This window comes from Heliangelus exortis, chromosome 2 (genome assembly GCF_036169615.1).
Source record: "Heliangelus exortis chromosome 2, bHelExo1.hap1, whole genome shotgun sequence".
Lineage (NCBI taxonomy): Eukaryota > Metazoa > Chordata > Aves > Apodiformes > Trochilidae > Heliangelus > Heliangelus exortis.
The window spans coordinates 151226914-151248878 of NC_092423.1; the positions used below are offsets into that span (position 1 = coordinate 151226914).

Here is a 21965-nt window from a genome sequence, read left to right on the forward strand (position 1 = left end):
CAGAAATTTTTCCTAATATCCAACCTCAGCCTCCCCTGGCACAGCTCCAACCCATTTCCTCTCATCTTACCACTGGTCCCTTGGGAGAAGGGACCAACACTGCCTCTCCAGACCCATGGAGAGCAATAAGATCTCCCCTGAGCCTCCTCTTCTGCAGACCCAGTAACCCCAGTTCCCTCACTCACTCCTCATAGACCCTCCAGACCCTCAGAGCTCTGCTCTGGACACACTCCAGGACCTCAATGTCTTTCTTAGACTGTAGTGCCCAGAACTGAACCCAATCCTCATGCTGTGGCCACACCAGGGGCACCATCACTTCCCTCCTCCTGCTGGACACAGTTCCTGATCCAGGCCAGGAAGCCACTGGCCTTCTTGGCCAACTGGGTACACTGCTGCTTCATGTCCATGAGTATTCCCAGACCTTTCTCCATGGGGCTGCTTTCCAGCCCCTCTTCCCCAAGCCTGCAGCATTTCTTGGGGTTACACCCAACATCTCCCAAAACACACCAGGGTGCAGCCCACACTGCTCAAGGAAGGGTGCTCCTTCCCAGCAGCCTCCAGAGGAACGTGGCCACCAGAACATTCCCACCAGAGGAACATGGCCACCAGAACATTCCCACCAGAGGAACATGGCCACCAGAACATTCTCACCAGAACATTCCCATCAGAAGAACATTCCCACCAGAAGAACATTCCCATCAGAGGAACATTTCAGTAGAGGATCATTCCCACCAGAACATTCCCAGCAGAACATTCCCAGCAGAGGAACATTCCCACCAGAAGAACATTCCCATCAGAGGAACATTCCCATCAGAGGAACATTCCAGTAGAGGATCATTCCCAGCAGAACATTCCCAGCAGAGGAACACTCCCAGCAGGCTGCTGACCTGTTCCCAGCCACATCCAGGACGTGGAGCTCAGTGGTGTTGGAGAGCTCTGGTGGGAGCAGGGCCAGGCGGTTGTCACGCAGGGAGAGGACGTTGAGGTTGGCACAGCCCCCGATCTCAGCTGGAAGGGATGTCAGACGGTTCCGGTCCACGTTGAGGTTGGTCAGCTTGGCCAGCTTGCCAAGGGACTTGGGTAAGGCCTGGGAAGGAGATGACAGTGGCAAGAGGTGAGAGCAGTAGGAGAAAGGTACCAAAAAAAGGTCTAAAGGCCTCCATCTGGGGGAAAAAAGCTGAGTCCTGTCCCAAGAGGCACAGCTCTGATGTCACCACAACTGAGGACACATTTCCTCCTCACACACAACTTGGGTGGTGCCCAGGCCAAGGAAGAATGGGTTGAAGCTGGAAGATGGGAAGTTCCAGCTCCAGGTGAGGAGAAACTTCTTTGCTGTGAGGCTGAGGGAGCCCTGGCCCAGGCTGCCCAGAGAGGTTGTGGAGTCTCCTTCTCTGCTGCCTCCCAAACCCCTCCTGAACCCCCCCAACCTCCAGATGAGGTTCCTCTCCTTCTCTGCTGCCTTCCAAACCCCTCCTGAACCCCCCCAACCTCCAGATGAGGTTCCTCTCCTTCTCTGCTGCCTTCCAAACCCCTCCTGAACCCCCCCAACCTCCAGATGAGGTTCCTCTCCTTCTCTGCTGCCTTCCAAGCCCCTCCTGAACCCCCCCAACCTCCAGATGAGGTTCCTCTCCTTCTCTGCTGCCTTCCAAACCCCTCCTGAACCCCCCCAACCTCCAGATGAGGTTCCTCTCCTTCTCTGCTGCCTTCCAAACCCCCCCTGGATGTGTTCCTGTCTGGGCTGCCCTGGCTGATCCTGCTGTGCCAGGGCTTGGACTCCAGCATCTCCAGAGGCCCTTCCAACCCTCAGCATTCTAGGACTCTATGATAGTATTTAAAGTATTTAAAAGTATTTAATAACTACATAGATGAGGCACTCCAGGACATGCTCTGTGGGTGGTAGAGATATTGGTATTTAGATTTTCTTGGGGGAAGGATGCTGACAGTTGGATGTGGTGATCTTAGAGGTCTTTTCCCAGTGTAAAGAATACCAAGATAGTCCATGGCTCCTGGCCAAGCTCAGCTTTAGGTGCAGTCTTGCTCCCATCAGAGGGGATGTCCTTCAGGGCTGTTTATTCTAGAGGCAGCACCCTATAACTATCCCAGAGAATTTTTCAGAAAAAAAACAGTGGGAGAAAGCTTCCACCTGTCTCTTCTCAGAAGCCTGTGAACTAGGTGAAAGAAGGCAGAGAGCTGGAGCAGACCCGGGAACTGGGCAGGAGGTGGGAAAAGCTCCCTGAAGCCCAGAGCTGAGGCTCTGCTGTACTTACTGTCAGCATGTTCTCTGTCAGGATGAGTTCTGACAGATTTTCACAGTCCCCAATCGACTCTGTCACCTCTGTCAGCCGATTCTGGTCCACCTTGAGGATGGAGAGCTGCTTCAGCTGACCTGGCCAGGGAACAAGTGAGGTGTGAGCTGTGCCAGAGGCAGCAGCACTCCCTGTGCCCATCCCAGCAGGGATCATCCCAGCAGGGATGAGCTGTCCCAACACCACAGGCTCTCCCTTCCTTCCAACTGCTCCTGCACTCAACTCCTGTCACCACGTCCCTCCAGCACTAACACCTTCTGCCATGCTCTGAGAGATCTTTGCCTGGGCAAAAAACTGTCTGGATGGCTGAGCCCAAGGGTTGTGGTGAAGAGAGTTACATCCAACTGGTGGCTGATCACCAGTGGTGTTCCCCAGGGCTCATCCTTTAATATCAGTGATCTGGGCAAGGGGAGCAAGAGCACCCTCAGTCACTTTGCAGATGACACCAAGTTGGGTGGGAGTGTTGATCTGTCTGAGGGCAGGAAGGATCTACAGAAGAACCTGGACAAGAGGGAATCCATGGGGTGAGGTTCTGCAGAGGGTTCTGGACAGGTTGGGTCCATGGGGTGAGGTTCTACAGAGGGTTCTGGACAGGAGGGATCCGTGGGCCAAGGTGTAACAAGGCTGACTGCCCATGGGTGACACCAATCCCAGGCAAAGCTCCAGGCTTAGGGCAGAGCAGCTGGAAAGTGTCCAGAGGAAAAAAGGACCTGGGGAGGTGGCTGAGAGCATCTGGATGTGAGCCAGCATGTGCCCAGGTGGCCAAGGTGGCCACCAGCATCCTGGCTGGTGTCAGCACTGGGGTGGCCAGCAGGAGCAGGGCAGGGATTGTCCCCCCACACCTGGAGCCCTGGGGTCAGTTTTGGGTGAGAAAAGGGCCCTGGAGGGGCTGGGGGTGTCCAGAGAAGGGAATGGAGGTGGGGAAGGGCCTGGAGCAGAAGGAGAAGGGTCTGGAGAAGTTGTGAGGAGCAGCTGAGGGCCCTGGGGGTGTTGATCCTGGAGCAGAGGAGGCTGAGGGGAGACCTTCTGGCTCTCTGCAACCGCCTGAGAGGAGGTTGGAGCCAGGGGGGGTCGGGCTCTGCTCCCAAGGAACAAGGGATGGGCCAAGAGGAACTTTTGGCACAACTCAAGTGGTGCCAGGGGAGGTTTAGGTTGGAGCTGGGGAAGAATTTCTCCCTGGAAAGGGTTGTCAGGGCCTGGCCCAGGCTGCCCAGGGCAGGGCTGGAGTCCCCATCATCCCTGGAGGGGTTTCAGACCCTGGGGATGTGGGGATGAGGGACATGGGGGTGGAGGTGGCCTGGGAAGTGCTGGACTTGATCTTAAAAGCTCTTTTCCCACCCAAAGGATTCCATGATCCCTGCCTCCCATCCCACAAGACTCACCAATCCCATCTGGAATGCATTCCAAGAGGTTCTGTGACAGCAGTAAGTCAGTCAGTGCCACCAGCCCACTGACCTCGTTGGGCAGCTGCTCCAGCTTGTTCTCTGACACATCCAGACAGACCAAGCGGCGGAGGTTGCCCAGCTCCTAGGATCAGAAAGGAGACAGTGGGGCTTGGAGGAGCAAGGTGAGGAAGGGAGGGAAGTGGGGAATCCCTGGGCCTGAGGAGCAGGTACTCACCGGAGGCAGAGCTGAGAGCTGGTTCCGGTCCAACCAAAGCTCACGCAGGTTGGGAAGGGCTCCCAGAGTGTCTGGCTGCAAGGGAGAGGACAGGAAAGGCATCAGTCCCTTCCAGAGGGGAGAAGCTGCTCTAGGATGGCAGGAAGCACTCCACCCCTCTGCCAAGCTGGGTGTTGATATTGCTCTCAGCCCTCCTGGAAGCATTCCCCAAACGTTTGGTGTTGGTGTGTCCCAGCACTGGAAGTGTCTGGGAGGACACAGGGGCTGCAGAAAGTCCCAGCATGGAACCATGGAAAACAACAGCAAGGACCATCTGGGAGCAGGCAAGGCAAGAACCAACCAAAGTTTTGGGAAGTCTGGCCTTATGGAAGAAAAGATTCTTTCTCCTCTTCCTCCTCTGGGAGATGAAACCAAACATTTGGCTAACACTGTCCAACTCAAGGTGATGGAGCAGCCATCAGAGGAGGGTTTGGAGCTACTGCCCCACTGGAGAGCAGTCCAACTGGGGCACAGCAAGCTGCACAGACTCCTTTGCCTCCCAGCTGAGATGGGTGTCTGCCAAGAAGCATTCCAGAACATCATGAGTAGGAGTCAGTAGCAGCTGAATCCATAGCTGCAAAATTAAAAGAGCATCACTGATGTCCCTGGATGCCAAGAGAAGCTGAACTTCAAGCCTGTGCACTGGCTCTCAGCACACTTACACCCAGAGCCCCCCATGGGCACCCATCCAGAGGGTCCATGCTTGGCTGACCTCACTGCCAGGAACACCACGGAATGATCTCCTGCACTTTGCAGCAGATAAATCAGAAAGGAGAAAGGCAGAAACTTGGCCCAGCAGAAGTGAAAAGCAGCAGCTGGGAGCTGTGCAACACAGCAGGGAAAGGCATTCCCAGAGAGTCTCACTGGAAAGCAAAGCTCCTCAGGCAGCCAGATGGCAAGAATCCAACATCCCAGAGCAAAAAGGGCTTGGAAAGAGCAGAGCAAGGTGTGCATGAGGACAGCAGGAGACATGAAGAGAACACAATGCTGGGAAGGATGACTGAGGCCATGGTGGGCAGATCAGACTCTTCCCAAGGGACCTGTGGGTCTGTTTGTTTGCATTTCAGATCAAAACCCATTTGCTTCCCCAGAGGCACAGGGGAAGGTTCTGCCCCTACCAACCCCCCCCAGTCCCTCCCCACCATCCCTCACCTACCAGGACTTCCAGGTCATTGCCACCAAGATCCAACTGCTCTAACTTGACAAGGAAGGAGAGTGAACTGCAAGACACAGGGAGCAGAGAGGAGGAGAGAGAACAAGAGAGAAAGAACAAAGGGAAGGTTAGCACCTGGGACACACATCTGACACATTACAGAGTTCTTGATACCTCCTGAACCAAGTGGGGCAATCCTGACCTTCTTCACAGTCCCTCTAAACCAAGCAGTTTGGGGAGCTGCTACCCTTCCCCAGCCAGACCATCTGCACCAGGGAACTGGGCTCAGTAGCACCAGCAGTCCCCCAGGGGCCCAGCTGCCATTCTGTCACCAATTTGCCTTCTCCCCCTCCCACCAGAAAATATTCTTTGAGCAAAAACACGATGAACAACAAGGCACACCTGAACGTTGCTGCCCATGTTTGTAGCAAGGATGGAGGACAGCAGAGGACAAGACACACTTGGGAGGCAAGGGGAGCACAGCTTGCAGGGAGGGGCAGGAATGACAAATTCAACAGCCTCAGTTTCCCCAGAGGGGATGCTCATGCTGCTTCAGAGGAAGGGAAAGACAACACTGGCACGATGTCTCAGAAGAGGTCAAGACGTACAGACAAGAAGCTCACTAGGCAAGATACTGTGAGAAGCCCACATGGGAAGCAAAGCCTGCAACACTGCTGGGTCCAAGGATGTGCCCTGAGCACCCAAACACACCACAACCTAAGGCTGAAGGCTGCAACCCCATGGAATTCAGTCCTTCTGACGAGGCCCAGGTGCTCTGTGTCCTCAGCTCGCTGTCCTCCACCACCAGGTCCTGCTGTCCCAGCCAGGGGTTGCTGTCTGGTCTTTCACTCTGGGGCAGAACTGCCAGCTCAACCCTGGCCACTTCCCCACCAGGGGTTTCAGTTCTCTCTGGTCACTTCAACAGCTCTGCCCGGACACAGAAATCCCTGTGTTTCTCTAGAAACAACTACAGAGCTCAACACCATCCAAGCTACGGACACTGGGCCTGCAAATCTGGGAGGAAGCACTGGAAGAAATCTGTCCTGCTTGGGACAGGCTGCAAAGATATTTGGGTTCCAGAGGAAAAGCACATTCTTACCTCACACTGTGGTGGATTTTGAGATGTGGTGGATTTTGAGTAGTTAAAGGGGGCTACAAATGAGGTGGAGACTCCCTATGGACAAGGAGTCCCATGGAGAAGACAAGGGGCAATGGGCACAAGGTGCTCCCGAGGAGATTCCCTTTGGACACAAGAGGAAAATGTTTCCCCATGAGGACAGTCAGAGGTTGGAATGCTCTCCCAGGGAAAGGGGTGGGTTCCCTCACTCTGGAATGTTTGAAGTCTCATCTTGACAGGGTGCTGAGACATCTCACATCAATAATAACATGAGAAGGGTTGGAACAGATGGGCCTTGAGGTCCCTTCCACCCTGACCTCCTGTGATTCCATGATTAAACTGAGCAAAGGTTTAACAACAGGATCACCAACAGGATTCTGCTGTGCCTTTACATCTCTTGCTGTGCCTGTACATCTCTTCTTTGACTTCTCTGAAGGGTGAAGCACCTTCATGGGTTGAATTCTCCAAACAGGGACAAGCAAGTTGTGGAAGGTGATGCATAAGGTCTTGCCAAATGCCTCAGTACAGATCATCCTCCACTATCCATAGAAACCCAGGCTGGAAGGGACCTCAGCCATCTCCTCCAACCTTTCCTGGCAAAACCCAGGTCTACCCAATGAAGTTACAAGTGACAGGACAAGAGGTCATGGGCAGTGGTGGAGTCACCATCCTAGAGGTGACTAGAGGCATTTAAGACACAATGGTGAGGGATGTGGGTTAGCTGAGGACCTGTCAGTGTTAGGTAATGGTTGGACTCCATGATCTTGAAGATCTTTTCCAACCACAGCAACTGGGGAGATTACTCCAGAGGTGGATTGTTCTTCTTTTCAAAAATGTTCATTCCTCTTGTGTACAGGTCAGAACCTCCTCCTCTGGAGTGACTTTTACCCAGCACCCATCCTCTTTTCCATGTAACCCCTTCTAAAAAGGGCATCTCCATCTTGTTTGTAGCCACCCTTGAAATTCTACAAGACAGGGGTAAGATAAAATGGTGTATTCCACAAGAATACACCAACCAGACCCATCCTCCCCAAATTCCTAGCAAGCATCATCCCATCTGTGTGGGAGAGATGAGGACTGATAATGACCTGTACAAGACAAATTGGTTCAGAACTCAGCTGACAGCAGAAGAATAACCAATGACATTACATTTTGACAAGGTCATTGCAAGCTGGATCCTTTAAGCAGCTCAGCAACAACAAAAATCCAAAGGACACTGATGCATCACAAACCTGGAGTATTGAAGCCCATCGACCTGCTGGGCTTGGTGACCTTGAAAGCTGAAAGCAGCACCCATTCCAATGTCATTCTACTCTTTGGGAAGATCACATGGACTTGGTTTAGAGCCATTTTGGGGCACAATTTGCAACCAGACTAGGTACCAGAGCTTCAGACCTGGGTAGAGTACCTGACAGTACCACTGAAAAATTTCTTTGGCCATTGATTTCAATCCCATATTTGACTGACAGATCTGATAAATATTGCCTTGGCCTTCAAGATCCTCTTTCTACTTTTGGAAATCATACAAAAGTAGAATTTAGGGAACTGGGGGGAAATGAAAAGAAGCTGGAATTGCACTGCAGAATGAGTATCAAGCCTGGACTTATCTTTCAGAGAAAACCTCAGAGCATGCTACAAGTATCTTGCTGGATGGCATACAGATCTAACACAGGGAAACGATGGAGCACTGGGCATGAGAGGTCTCCCCAGAAACCATATGGGTTTGGTGACAGACTGAATTCTCAAACTCCAGATACTTGCTGGTTCCTAGATGATGAAAAGCCATTGGGACCATTCTTCACTGCAGTTTGAAAGCCCAACTTTGGATGGAGCTATTGCACCTCTTCATTTATATGGTGTATCACAGTGCAGGCACCTGTCTGTATGAACACAAAGAACACATGGAACAGACAGCAGTGGGTCCCAACACCTGGACCCAAGCTTCTCCTGCTTGCCTGTTCTCAGCCTGGCAGAAGGAGCTTTGGCTCTCACGTTCTCCCTTGTGGCTATATTCCCTGTGGGGCCATCTCAGCTGCTCTCTCAGCATCACCTTCCCATGACAGGGTGTGAGTGCTGACAGCATCTCTGCAGAAAAGGGTCCAGAGACTTTGGCATCAGAGATAAGGTGACAGTGTTAATTTGAACTGTGCTTCTACACTGTGAAAACTGAGCAGTGCAGACTCTTTCAGCTCCTTTTTGAAAAGTGTCCTTGTCCTCTGTGTCAAAACTGACACATGAATTCTACAAGCAGGTGCACCTGATGTCACACCAAGGCTGTCCCTGCAGGTCCCAGAGGAAAATAACCATCAGGAAGAGCACACTCCTGAGTCAAAGCAACATCTCAGGGGGGGGAGGCTTGGCCAACACAGAGGCAGCAAGACTAAAGCCCTAATTGTTTAGAGTCTCAAAGCCTTGCTTGAACACTACCATCAGGTGCCTCCTTTGCTCTTTTTTAAATAAAGCAGAGGAGCAAAGGGGGGGGGGAGGTACAGGCAGCCAAACCAAATACTTGCCATGAACAGTTAGAGGGGACTGAGGTGACAATAGTGGCATGCTTCACACACTCATGGAGGGGTCTGTGTGGCCCCAAACCACACTGCTAGTCAGAAAGAAGTCAGGTGGAACCCCTTCAGACATATATTCAAGGTAGACTGGGGGACTCATCACTTGGATGGGTAAGCAGGCAGAAAACAAGCTGAGAGAGCTAATGTAGGTTAGAAAACTCAACCAGGAACTCCCATGGGCTCCAAATCAGAGATTAATGTACAGACTTGTCAGTTCTCCACACCCCATCTACCTGACAGCAGCAGTTGTACCAACCAAGTCCTCTACCAGGAATTCTTTCCTGTCCCTAACCTGCTGAAGCACTGAAGCAGAATTCCCTTGTCTCCCCTGCTGGTTTATCTTCTGACTGCTGTGGGGAAGCCCATTATCCCACCCATTCCCACAAACTGCTCAACCAGAACTACCCAAAGGGATACTCCAGAAAACAAAGATGTCAAAAGCAAAATACCTAAACAGCTGTATTCTGCTGCCCCTCAAATGATGAACTTCCCTGCTCTCCCTGTACCCACATCAACACATTTTTCTATTTCCAAAACAATCCATCATCTCCTCCACCTCTCCAGGAAAATTTGTTCTCAATGTTTCAGCAGCTTTGCTGTGGAGCTCTGGCTGTTCCAACCCAATCCTGACACAGAGGCTGAGTACAGACTCTGAGCATCCTTTCCCAGTGCCACCTCTCCCCCTCCTTACCCCAATTTACAGAAATCCACCAAGATGCAGCTAATTTATGCAAAGCCTGGAGCCCTCCCAAGCAAAGTGCTAGGGCCTGTACTACAGAAAGAGCAAATCCCTGAGGAATGAAGGGGATCAATCAGGCAGGAGACTCCTGAAGCCACCAGACAGACACTCACGTGGGGAGAGTCTTCAGCAGGTTCTCACGGAGCTCCAAAGTCACCAGGTTTGCCAAACTGCAAGAGAAAAGGGAGTGAGAGAGCCAGACTGACTGAGCTGCAGGGATACAAGGAGGTGCTCAGATCCCTTCCCTGGGGCCCACTCCTCATGGCCTGCAGGAATCCCTGAGTGTGGCCCCGTGGATGGAGATGGTGGGGAAAACAAAACCCAAAGGGGTTCTTTAGTGATGTCAGTGGAGGTGACTGCTGACTGCAGAATCATGGGGAAACAACACTGTGCCCAAACTCAGGACAAGGAACCATGGCAGCACCTCCAGGATTGCCCAAATAAATAAAATCTCAAGGGAGGGGCACTGCACCCCATGGGCAAAGCCTGGGCTATCTGCCAGCAGACAAGATAATTCCAACATCATCAGGCAGATGACACTGGTTTGGAAAGGGGCAAATGGGCACTCACAAAATAAGGAAAACCAGGATTTGAGGAGCCTGGATGCACTCCTTGCCTGAGCCACAGACCACAGAGGAGGAGAAGCTGCCAACAGCAGGAAAGGAAATGGTTTATAGAAGTTCTTTAATGTGTAATGCTCATCAGAGCTGTAACAGGCGTGGTTCTGCTCCTCCAGGTCCTGCTGGTGTCCCCACCACACCTCCCCATGCTGAGGACAGGGCCATACTCACTTCCCAATGTCATTGGGGAGGCTCTGCAAGGACACATCATTCAAGGCCAAGTGTCCCAGGCTGCGAAGCTGAGTGAAGCCCTCTGGAAGCCTGTGGAAGCATGACAGAACAGAACACCAATGATGCTGTGCACAAAACAAGCCCTAAATTCCTCACTTCCATCCCCCAAAAGGCAGTTTTATCCCAACTGGTATCAGCATGTGGAAAGGAGAAGAGCAGGAACCAAGTGGGACCCTGGCTCCTGGTCCAGGATACACCTGGTTTCCAAGCTCCCCCCTGGCTCTGCAGGACTCCAGCACAAATCCCAGACCAAAGGATGCCACGTGACCACTGAACCTTGGAAGCTGGGATTGCTACCAAGTGATCCAAACACCCTGCTAAGGATATTTCTGCAGATGAAACAGGTTGCCCCCAGAGGCTGTGGCTGCCCCATCCCTGGCAGTGTTGAAGGTTGGATGGGGCTTGGAGCCCCCTGGGCTGGGGGAGGGGTCCCTGACCATGGGTTGGGTTGGGACTGGGTGGGATTTAAGGTCCCTTTCAACCCAAACCATTGTAGCTTTCTGTGACACTGCAGCATTCCCTGGGACCAAGGAGTTTCACCATAAGATCTCCAAGATGCAATAGAACAGAGGAAGACCCATGAAAAGGAGAAACCTTTTGGTGTTCCCAGGCTGATCCTGGAGCTTCCCTGACCAACTGCTCCCAGGGCACATCTTACAGTTTAGGGCCAAAAAAAAAATAAAAGGACTCTGGAAAAATCACTAAATCACTTCTAGAGTAGCAGTGCTCTTCTGTGGCAGAGGGATTCTCAGGCACTGAAAAGCTGGTCCTGTTCTGGCAGGGTCTGGCACTACAAGAGGGAAGCAGAGTTTAATCTGTTTAAAATGTGATTTGAGGAGCACTTGCCCCAGAGCAGAAAGGGCAGGAGGCACCTGGGGTCAGGCTGGACCTACAGAACCCTGTAGACACCAGTGCCTGGAAACATGGACCATCGGGACCATCAGAGCAGAGGAGCCAGGCTTGGATCCCCAAAACATGATGGATGAGGAGCTGCAGAGACTGAAAACTGAAGAGACAAGGCAGGGAGTGCTGTTCTGGGGCTGTTCTGGGGCACAGCTCTGGCACTGAGCTGTCAGGGAAACCACCCAAGCACACAGGCCAAAGGATGGTGATGCTCAGTTCTAAATAAAAGAGAAAAAAAGGACTGGCAGAGAGCAGAGGACAGCACCCAGCCCTTTCTCTACTCCTGGCCACATCCATTCTACTTTCTGCACCAGGGTGAAGGGGTTGGGAGGGAGTAACCAACTTGTTCCAAGAGGACAGGAGTCCCCACCATTCCCACCAGTGACAACAAAAGGCTCTGCAAGCCACAGGCCCTACAGAATCACAGAATGTTCAGGTTGGAAGAGACCTTCAAGATCATCAGTCCAACCTCTGACCAACACCACAGTCAGCTACTAAACCATGTCCTTAAGGACCAGGTCCAAACACCTTTTAAATGCCTCCAGGGATGGGGACTCCACCACGGTCCTGGGCCATCCCAATGCCTGACAACCCTCTCAGTGAAAAAATATTTCCTAACATCCATCCTAAACCTCCCCTGGTGAAGCTTCCATCCATTCCCTCAGGTCCTGTCAGCTCTTCCCTCTGCCAAGTTTTCCATCTGTCAGGAGAGGAGACATCTGCAGGTCTTGGCAAAGACAAAGAGATCCTAGGCCTTGACTTTCAGGGAAGACAATCACAAGATGAAGCCCAGGAAAAGCTAAGGAGGATGAAGAACTTCAGCTCTCCTTCTCATCTGGACAGAAGGGTTGCATGTGCCTTCCTACCTGGAGAGAGGATTCCCACTGAAGTCTGCGATTTCCAGGGATTTGCAGAATTTGATGCTTTCAGGAATTTCTGGAATGTCTGGAAAGACACAAGAAAAGAAGCATAGAGTTGAAAAAAGGGTGACCAGGTAGTGGTGCCCATCTGACACGTATTTTCACAGCTCAGGAGCCAGGAGAGATCACTCTGCAGGCCTGTGAACAGGCACCCCCCTTCCAGCCCCACAGCAAGGGAGGGAGGGCTGTGCTGGGCCCTTACCATTACGGGAGATGTCCAGTTCCACCAGCTGCATGAAGTTGGCAACCTCAGGAGGAAGCCTCTGGATTTCATTGTCACTCAGACCCAACTTCCGCAGGTTCAGGAGCCTGAAGAAGGGCTGCAAGAGCAGAGAGCAAAACTGGGTCAGCAGCAGTGCTGAGGGAAACCCATCTTCTAACCTCAGGACAAAGCTGAGCATCCCTGGTGACAAATGCCTTTTCTCATAACCTCTGTCCTGGAGAGGTCCCTGAAGTGCAGAGCCAGCACAGACCAGAACACCAGTTAAGGTCTACAAGAGATGAGGATGAGAGAAGAAAGGCATTTAATGAGCTTAACTTGATGATTCATTTAACATCTCCATTACTGCACTGCTCCTAGAAATAAATCCCCCCCAGTGCCACCCCTGCCATGGTCAGGGACCCCTCCCCCAGCCCAGGGGGCTCCAAGCCCCATCCAACCTTCAACACTGCCAGGGATGGGGCAGCCACAGCTTCTGGGGGCAACCTGGGCACCCAGGGGCTCAGCACCCTCACCCCAAACAATTTCTCCCTCCCTCCCTCCCTGCCCAAGATCTCCTCTCCATCTCCCCTCTCCCAGCTGCAAACCCTTCCCCCTGGGAGGCTCCCATCCCTCCAGGCCCTTGTCCCAAGTCCCTCCCCAGCTTTCCTGGAGCCCCTTCAGGACCTGGAAGCTGCTCCAAGGTCTCCCCATTGCAGCCTTCTCTTCTCCCTCCATTGTAGGATGCCAAATGGATGTTCCTAACACACGATGGTGTTTCTGAGTCTGGTCCAGAGAAGCCAGCAAAGGAGAAAGAGGAGGGAACTTCCAGCCCCAAGCCCTGTCCCTGCTGTCACACATCTGCTGCACAGTACAGCTTAATCATAGAAGCCCAGAATTGCTCAGACTGGAAAAGACCTTCAAGATCATTGAGTTCAGCCTCATCCTGACCCTATTACCCTATTTTTGACATCCTACAACTAAACCATATCTACAAGCACCACATCCAGCAATTTTCAAACACATTCAGGAATGGAGACTCAACCACCTCCCTGGAGAGCCTCTTCCAGTGCTCAACAGCCCTTTCTGTAAGGAAGTTTCTCCCCATGTCCAACCTAAACCTCCCTGACACAACTTGAGGCCATTTCCCCCTGTCCTGTCTTCTGACCAACCCCACTCTCACTAGCCTCACCACTTCTGACACAAGCCAGAATGCCACTGGCCAGCTGGGCACACTGGGGCAGTCACTCAGTCCCCAGGGTCCTGTTCTGCCAGGCAGCTCTCCAGCCACTCTTCCCCAAGCCTTGGGGCAGCACTGCCTGGGGGGGTTGTGCTCTTATGAGGCATTGATTCACAGCATCTCAAACTGGTGACTCAAACCTTTCCTGGGACACCCCTCCTGCCTGTGTCGTGTCCCATTTTGTGTGTCCTGTGTCCAGCCCTTCCCTGGGCAGCTGCACTCTGGTTTAGCTCTATACCCACAAGGGAAAGGTTTGCTTTCAGGTTGCAGAATCATTCTCCATGCCCATTCTCTGCCAACATTCTTCAGATTTTGCATGCACGACCCTAAAACGGGACCTTACAGATGGGGACAGTGCATACCACAACCTTAACCCTTTTAAATTTTCGTTTGTTTTTATTCAGAACTTCTGTCCCTTTTTCAAAGACCTTGTGCCTTAGTAAACTGGTGGTCTAAAGATTGTTAAAAAGAACAAGGAAGTGCAAATTATTTTAGTAAATATAAACATCTTGTCAGGACAGGAGTGATGGGGAGAGCCTTTGTGCCAAGTAATGAAGATTTAAAGAAAGAAAACTCTTTTCTAGAAACAACACAGTCATAGAACTGTTGACTGGAAGGGTCTCTGGAGGTTTCCTGGTCTGATTACATCCAGCCTCTTCCTCCCTCCTCTCAGCAGTTAATTACAGCAGCTATAAATGGAAAATTACAAGATTCATCAATCATACTCTTTCTAGACATCAACAGCCCCTCAGCAGTTTACTAAACACAACCTCCTACAGTTATCAACAGAAAAATCTGGAACTATTGTTGGCCATAGGATACAGGACAGGATGGAAAGCAAAGCTCTGGTGTTTGCTCCATTTCCTGGATGGTCTCAGGAGTGCCTGGGGAAAACAAACACTGTTGGGCCTCTGCAGAAAATGAGTTTTGAGGAGGTTACCCACAACCATCCAAAGAACCTGAAGGTGCACAAGTCCACGGACCTGGGGAGATGAATCCACAGGGACCCAGCAAATGAGGCTGCTAAGCCATAAAAATCATAGAAGTGCTGAGTTGGAAGGGACCCCTCAGGGTCCTGGAGTCCAACTCCTGAGCAGGGCACCCCCAGGATCACATCGTGTACCTGAGCACCATCCAAACTCTTCTGGAGCTCAGGAGGTTTGGGGCTGTGAGCAGTAAAATGAGTGAAAAACCACAGGGGGAATGAAAGTTCCTCCTGCAGCTGCACAGCAAACGTTCTTCCCACTGCAGTTTATCTAATGCAAATCACTTCAGTAAAAAAAAAAGGAAGTAGGTGAAAGTCAAAATGACAACAAAGGTTCAAGCCAGAGCAGGAGGTCCAGAGATATGATTTGCTATTGTTTCCTAGAGCCTCCTCCTAATTTTAGATTGCAAGGAAATTCCAAGCACGACATTGTGCTGACCTCCTCCAGGCTGCAAAACAACACAGGGGACAGGAGATCCACAGCCCACCCACCCTTCCAGCAGGGCTGCCTACAACATGTGCTCTCAAAATACACTTTGAGAGCCCAGTGGAGTAAACTCAGACTGTGTGTAACACTGCAAGGTGTATGGGGAGGGCACAACAGAGGGTCCAGAGCTCATGATCCATGGGGGCCCAAGGGCAGCTTTGCCCACAGGTGAGTCCTACCCTGGGCAGGAGGCTATTGTCACAACCTCACAACTCTTCCTATCACTTCACTTTGCTTCAGGGAGAATTATACTAAATAAAATCTTCCAAAATACCTCACTTTCTATGCTACTTTTTTTTTTTTTTTTTTTTTTTTTTAGGGAGAAAGGGCAACCAACAACCTCCCAACCCCCCTGGGCAGGCTACCAGCAGACCTGGGCACAGATTTCCATTTAGCAAACAGCAAGACAAGAGGATTAGTGCATCCCACTTCTGAAGACTCAGTTAAGCCAGACTGGAATTAACTATTTTCTTGTGAGAAAACCTCAGACCAGACAAGACCAGACCCCCCACTGAGTCATCAGTGGGGGTGACAAAAGAAAAAAACTACAAACACGGAATGACAGCATTCCTGGGTGGGAATTAAGGCTTTATATTTGCAAAAATAAAGGAAGTTAAGCAGGCTCTAAGGGAGCCACCACCGCTCCTCTGGACAGAAAAAGCTTCAGGGTAATTGCTGGGTACCAACCATTACTCCTCACCATAAACCTCTTACCAAGAGGACAGTGTCAGTAAACACACCAACCAGTCTGCATTTTCCCTTCTCTGTTCCCGAAGTTTGTTCTTGTCCTGATCACAGTTAAAATGATGTAAACCACAGCACCTGATGTGCTCAGGACTGACAGGGCTGCACGCAGGCACCGGGGACTTCAAAGCCCAACAGAGATTTCCAGAGCCAGGACCCACCAGAGATTCACCCCACCAAGAACACTGCACCCAGCTCTGGGGTCCCCAGCAGCAGAAGGACAGAGATCTGTTGGAACCAGTCCAGAGGAGGCCACAAAGATGATCCAGGGGCTGGATGGAGCAGCTCTGCTCCCAGGAGAGGCTGAGGAGCTGGGATTGTTCAGCCTGGAGAAGAGAAGACTCCAGGGGGACCTTAGAGCTGCCCCCCAGTCCCTGAAGGGAACCTCCAGGAAGGCTGCAGAGGGACTTTTCATCAGAGTGTCCAGTGACAGGACACGGGGAGATGGTTTCCAACTGAAGGAGAAGAGGCTGAGCCTGGAGCTTAGGAAGAAGTTCTTCAGCAGGAGGGTGCTGAGACTCTGGAACAGATTGCCCAGAGAAGCTGTGGCTGCCCCCTCCCTGGAGGGGTTCAAGCCCAGGTTGGAGGAGGCTTGGAGCAACCTGGGCTGGATGAGAGGTGTCCCTGGGCATGGTGAGGAGCTTGGGGGAGAGGATCTCCAAGCTCCCTTCCAACCTCAGACATTCTGGGATTCATTTATGACTCTGGAAATGGAGAACAAATTAATTCTAACATTGTTACTGGAACTAAAAGTGACAAGTTCAGCAAACACCTCTTTGGAGACTGGCAATTATCCCTTTTTCTAACCAATGTTAACCTTGTTTCATACAGCTACAAAGAAAAAAAGTCACAAATTTAGTGACTCTGCTGAACATCTCTTGAACTGAAGCATACATGACTTCAAGGTTTTCTGAATATTAAAAAAAAAAAAAAAGAAAAATAAATAAATCACCAAATCTGCATGACCTAGGTTTTTCAGATACTAAGAATTTATTACAAAGTTATTCTACTTTTAAAAGATGTGAATGGCTACAGGATGAAAACAACTACAAAGCTGTCTGCCAAACATGATTCAGGGGACATCAATTCTTACACCACCCAGGGCAGAACAACTGCAATCAAACAGCTTGGAAATGCCCAGGTCATTGCTCTCACCAGTGCAGCAAGTGGCTGAAAACCAGTGAAATGTCTCATAGACCCTAAAGCACTGCAAGCTAAAAGATACAAAACGCTTCACAAAGTCACAGCATTGCAAAAAAAGACAGGAGAAGGTGCAGCACAGGCTCTGCAGACTGTTTTCAGCTGAAAAAGCCCCATCCAGCAGCCCCTCTAAAGAAGAAAGCATGAGAAATCAGTCAAGAGTTACCTAATTCCTGAAACAAAACTAAATTACTTCCATAAAACAAAAATAAAAAAAAAGGCAACCCAGATCCATGGATTGCTCAACCAAAAGGGGCAGTGATGTAATGTTCTTCTGATCCTTTGCATGTCACAGACCTTTGCTGCAGGATGATGAAGTATTTCAGGTTGGAAGGAATCCTGGGAGGTCTCCAAGGAGGGGCAGCTGGGAAGTCAGCCCAGGTTGCTCAGGCTTTGGTCAAGTCAAATCTTTCAAAACCTCCAACAATGAAGGATCCAAAATTCCCCTGGGCCCTTGGGGCAAGCAGTTAATCACAGAATCACTGAATGGTTTGGGTTGGAAAGGACCTAAATTTCATCCAACCCACAGTCAGGGACCCCTCCCCCAGCCCAGGGGGCTCCAAGCCCCATCCAACCTTCAACACTGCCAGGGATGAGGCAGCCACAGCTTCTGGGGGGCAACCAGGGGCTCAGCACCCTCAAATTAAAGAATTTATCACCAAGATCTCCTCTCCTTCTCCTCTCTTCCAGTTTAAAGCCCTCACGCCTTGTCCCATCACTCCAGGCCCTTGTAGGAGTCCCTCTCCAGCATTATCCTCACAGTGGAAAAAGCTTCCCTGGACACGGTTGATAAAACCTTTGTCCTCCCCCAAGCACCCCAAGCTCCATCTCCTCCAGAAGCCTCTGTTCACCCTGGGAAGCTGCTGTGAAGTTCCTCCAGAGCAGTGTTGTCTCCAGGCTGAAAAATCAGAATCACCATGGTTGGAAAGGACCTTCAAGATCATCAGGTCCAACCATCAGTCCTACACCTCCTTAACCACTAAACCCAAAGTGCCACATCTACCCCATTTTTCAAATACCTCCAGAGATGGAGACTCCACCACCTGCCTGGGCAACCTGCTCCAATGCCTGAGGAACATTACTTGGAGAAGTCCCATTCCTGTGGCCTGGCCTGTCCACCCTACAGACCCTTTCCTGTACCCACAGCAGATGGGTGATGCTGTCCTTGGACTGGGTGTTGAGGTGAGGTGACCTGGGAGAAAGCAGTTTGAGCACAGCATTCAACAAGAAGAGTGGAGAGGAGGTGGTCAGGCACAGCACACAAAGAACACTGCCAACAATAGTAGGGTGACATTAAATCAAAATCATGGTTTCATTTGCATAACCAAATAAAAGGCCACCAATGTCCCTTTTTGCTGTTGCCAGGCAAATATTGCTGTGCAACCAATGTAAACGATGGAGGAGAAACAACAGACCTTTAGGAGACCCTTCACAGGGATAAATCTATCACTATTAAACCACAGCAGTTTGGAGACTGCTAAGAACATCCAGATCATTGCAGGAGGGGCTCCAGGAAAGCTGGGGAGGGACTTGGGACAAGGGCCTGGAGGGATGGGAGCCTCCCAGGGGGAAGGGTTTGCAGCTGGGAGAGGGGAGATGGAGAGGAGATCTTGGGCAGGGAGGGAGGGAGGGAGGGAGAAATTGTTTGGGGTGAGGGTGCTGAGCCCCTGGGTGCCCAGGTTGCCCCCAGAAGCTGTGGCTGCCCCATCCCTGGCAGTGTTGAAGGTTGGATGGGGCTTGGAGCCCCCTGGGCTGGGGAAGGGGTCCCTGACCATGGCAGGGGGGGCACTGGAAGAGCTTTAAGATCCCTTTCAATCCAAACCACTCCATGATTCTATGAATTAAACTGGAAAGACTTCTGCCTAAACAACAAGTGGTGCTCAGCAGACTCCCTCCAGTAATGAAATATGATGGTGCAGGCAGAGCTGGGAAAGGATGAAACCCCAGTGCAATTAAATAGGAACCTCTTGATGCAGACCAGTGCCACTGGACTCATCTTCCAGAAGAACAGTCACAGGTGAACTCAGCAGGATCTCTGCTGGGATGGTCAGAGCCATCATCACTGCACAGGGAAGGAGACAGCAGCTTCCATTGGAAATCCTCCAGGCAGCCAAGCAGAGAGCAATGCTGACCACACAACGCCCATCTTCCCTGGTGAGGTGAGTTCTGCTCTAGGAACCTTTCCAAACAGCTCCCTGTGGTTTTGTTTGAGGTTATCCAGAGAAACAGGAACAGGCTCAGCCTGTTATGAAAACAAGAAACACTGGTGGCAGCAAACACAGCTCCACTTGGCAGGGTCACCTCTGCCTTCTGCTGAAGGACCCAAACACCTGCACAGAGACAGCCCTGAGCCCCTGGTACTGCTGGAGAGGAGAGGAGAGGAGAGGATCCCCAGAGGGTCCCCCAGGGATCAGTGCTGGGCCCAGTTCTGTTCAGTATCTTCACTGATGATTTAGATGAGGGGGCTGAGTCCACAATTAGCAAATCTGCAGATGACAGTAAGCTGGGGGAAGTGTGGATCAGCTGGAAGGCAGGAGGGCTCTGCAGAGGGACCTGGACAGACTGGAGAGTTGGGCTGATCCCAACGGGATGAGGTTCAACACAACAACCCCATGGGGAGCTCCAGGCTGGGCACAGAGTGGCAGAAAGGGACCTGGGATTGCCAGGAAGCTGAAGAGGAGCCAGCAGTGTGCCCAGGTGGCCAAGAAGGCCAATGGCATCCTGGGCTGGCTCAGGAACAGCGTGGCCAGCAGGTCCAGGGAAGGGATTCTGCCCCTGTGCTCAGCCCTGGGGAGGCCACAGCTTGAGTCCTGTGTCCAGTTCTGGGCCCCTCAGCTCAGGAAGGAGATTGAGGTGCTGGAGCAGGTCCAGAGAAGAGCAAGGAGGCTGGGAAGGGATCCAGCACAAGTCCTGTGAGGAAGGGCTGAGGGAGCTGGGGGTGTTGAGGCTGGAGAAGAGGAGGCTCAGGGGAGACCTCATCACTCTCTACAACTCCCTGAAAGGAGGTTGGAGCCAGGGGGGGTTGGGCTCTGCTCCCAAACAGGTATCAGTCAGACAAGAGGCCATGGGCTCAATAATTTTTTCCTAATATCTGATAGCTGAATCCTAATAGCTGAAGCTCAGCCAGGGGAGGTTTAGGTTGGCTATTAGGAAGGAATTCTTTCCAGAGAGGGTGATCAGACATTGGAATGGGCTGCCCAGGGAAGGGGTGGATTCTCCATCCCTGGAGATATTTCAAAAGAGCCTGGATGTGGCACTCAGTGCCATGGGCTGGGAACCACGGGGGGAGTGGATCAAGGGTTGGATTTGATGATCTCAGAGCTCCTTTCCAACCCAAATGATTCTGTGATTCTGTCTTGATGATGACACAAGATGTCCAACACCACTCTGCAGAGCTTCTCACCCAGAGAGATCCAAAAGCACCCAAGTCCCTGATCCCATGGGACTGAGCCCACGTGGTGCCTGCACTGTGACCCTCAGCTCAGGGCTCCAAAGCTGGTCGAGGGTTTGCTCCTGCCTGGGAAAGCAGAACCAACCCAGAGAGGAGGAAATACCTGAGTCAGGAGTGAGCTTCTGCCCTCCCCTCAACATGTCACAACTGCTCCCAGCACTGCAGGTTGGGTGGCACCAGAGCTGGTGCTGCCCAGCACCAAGAGAAGGCAGAACCCAGAGACTGCAACCCATTCCTTGAGGAACTCTGTCCCACTCCCAGACTGACTGCATTGGCCACCTCCTGCTCCTCCAGAGAGGGGATGGAGCCACCAGGGCCTCCACACCCAGCTCCTCCCTGCCCATGGACACCAGCACAGAGCTGCCAGCTACAAGAAGGCAGAGTCAGCTTCTGAAAAGCCAATGTCTGCAAAACCTGAAGAACCAGTGCCTGGTTTAAAACTTGAAGAGGGGTCATTTAAGTTAGACATCAGGAAAAAATTGTTTCCTGTGAGGGTGCTGAGCCCCTGGTTGCCCCCAGAAGCTGTGGCTGCCCCATCCCTGGCAGTGTTGAAGGTTGGATGGGGCTTGGAGCCCCCTGGGCTGGGGGAGGGGTCCCTGACCATGGCAGGGGTGGCACTGGGGGGGATTTCAGGTCCCTTCCAACCCAACCCAGTCTGTAAAAACTCCAGAAGAGCACACAGCAGGACAGTGGGAGTTGGAGTGGGGGGATGGAGTGGGGGGATGCAGATGTCCCAACACAGCAGCTCAACAAAAAGGCAATTTGAGCCATGGAGACAGGTCCAGCAGAACCACAGAAAAGTTGAAGTTGGAAAGGACCTCTCAAGATCTGCTGGTCCAACCTCTGCTCAAAGCAGGGCCAGCTCCAACAGGGCACCCAGGGCTGTGTCCACTCAGGTTTTTAGTATCTCCAAGGATGGACATTCTGCAACCTCACTGGGCAACACGTTCCAGTGTCTGACCACCCCCTCAGTCAAAACAAACAAGTGTTTGCTTATGTTGAAACAGAATTTCCTCTATTTCGCTGCCACCTCTTGTCCTACCACTGGACTCTACTGAGAAGAGTCAGGCTCCATCTCCATCACTCCCTGACATCACACACACATTGGTAAAATCTTCCTGAATCTTCTCCAGGCTGAATGGTCCCACCTCTCTCTGCCTCTCCTTGTACCACAGATGCTCTGAATTATTTTGTGTCCCTTCCCTGGACGTGCTCCTGGCACATCCATGTCTTCCCTCCACTAAGGAACCCAGCACTTGGACACAGTCCTCCAGGGGTGTTTGCACCAGTGCAAGTTGTGTTCCACCAGGACCCTGGTGTCTGCAGAGCTGCTTTTTGGGTGGTCAGCCCCCTGCTTGTCCTGGTGCCCAAAGTTATTCCTCCCCAGAGCAGAAAGGAGCAGTTCCTGTTGCTGAAGTCCACGAGACCCTGACTGTCCCATTTCTCC

At 51.7% G+C, this 21965-nt stretch overlaps 1 protein-coding gene across 30 annotated transcripts in view; it reads right to left on the reverse strand.

Annotated features, from left to right (window-relative positions):
- The window catches only part of SCRIB (scribble planar cell polarity protein), a 110558-nt gene that overhangs the window by 77719 nt on the left and 10874 nt on the right, over positions 1 to 21965 (reverse strand). For all 30 annotated transcript variants that reach the window (XM_071738609.1, XM_071738602.1, XM_071738608.1 and 27 more), the window contains exons 2-10: positions 12415 to 12532; positions 12159 to 12237; positions 10330 to 10419; positions 9652 to 9708; positions 5122 to 5185; positions 3927 to 4001; positions 3689 to 3833; positions 2268 to 2386; positions 888 to 1087 (exon numbers count right to left, since the gene is read on the reverse strand). In XM_071738609.1, coding sequence (XP_071594710.1) covers positions 888 to 1087; positions 2268 to 2386; positions 3689 to 3833; positions 3927 to 4001; positions 5122 to 5185; positions 9652 to 9708; positions 10330 to 10419; positions 12159 to 12237; positions 12415 to 12532 — 947 coding nt within the window. The remainder of the gene's footprint in view (positions 1 to 887; positions 1088 to 2267; positions 2387 to 3688; positions 3834 to 3926; positions 4002 to 5121; positions 5186 to 9651; positions 9709 to 10329; positions 10420 to 12158; positions 12238 to 12414; positions 12533 to 21965) is intronic.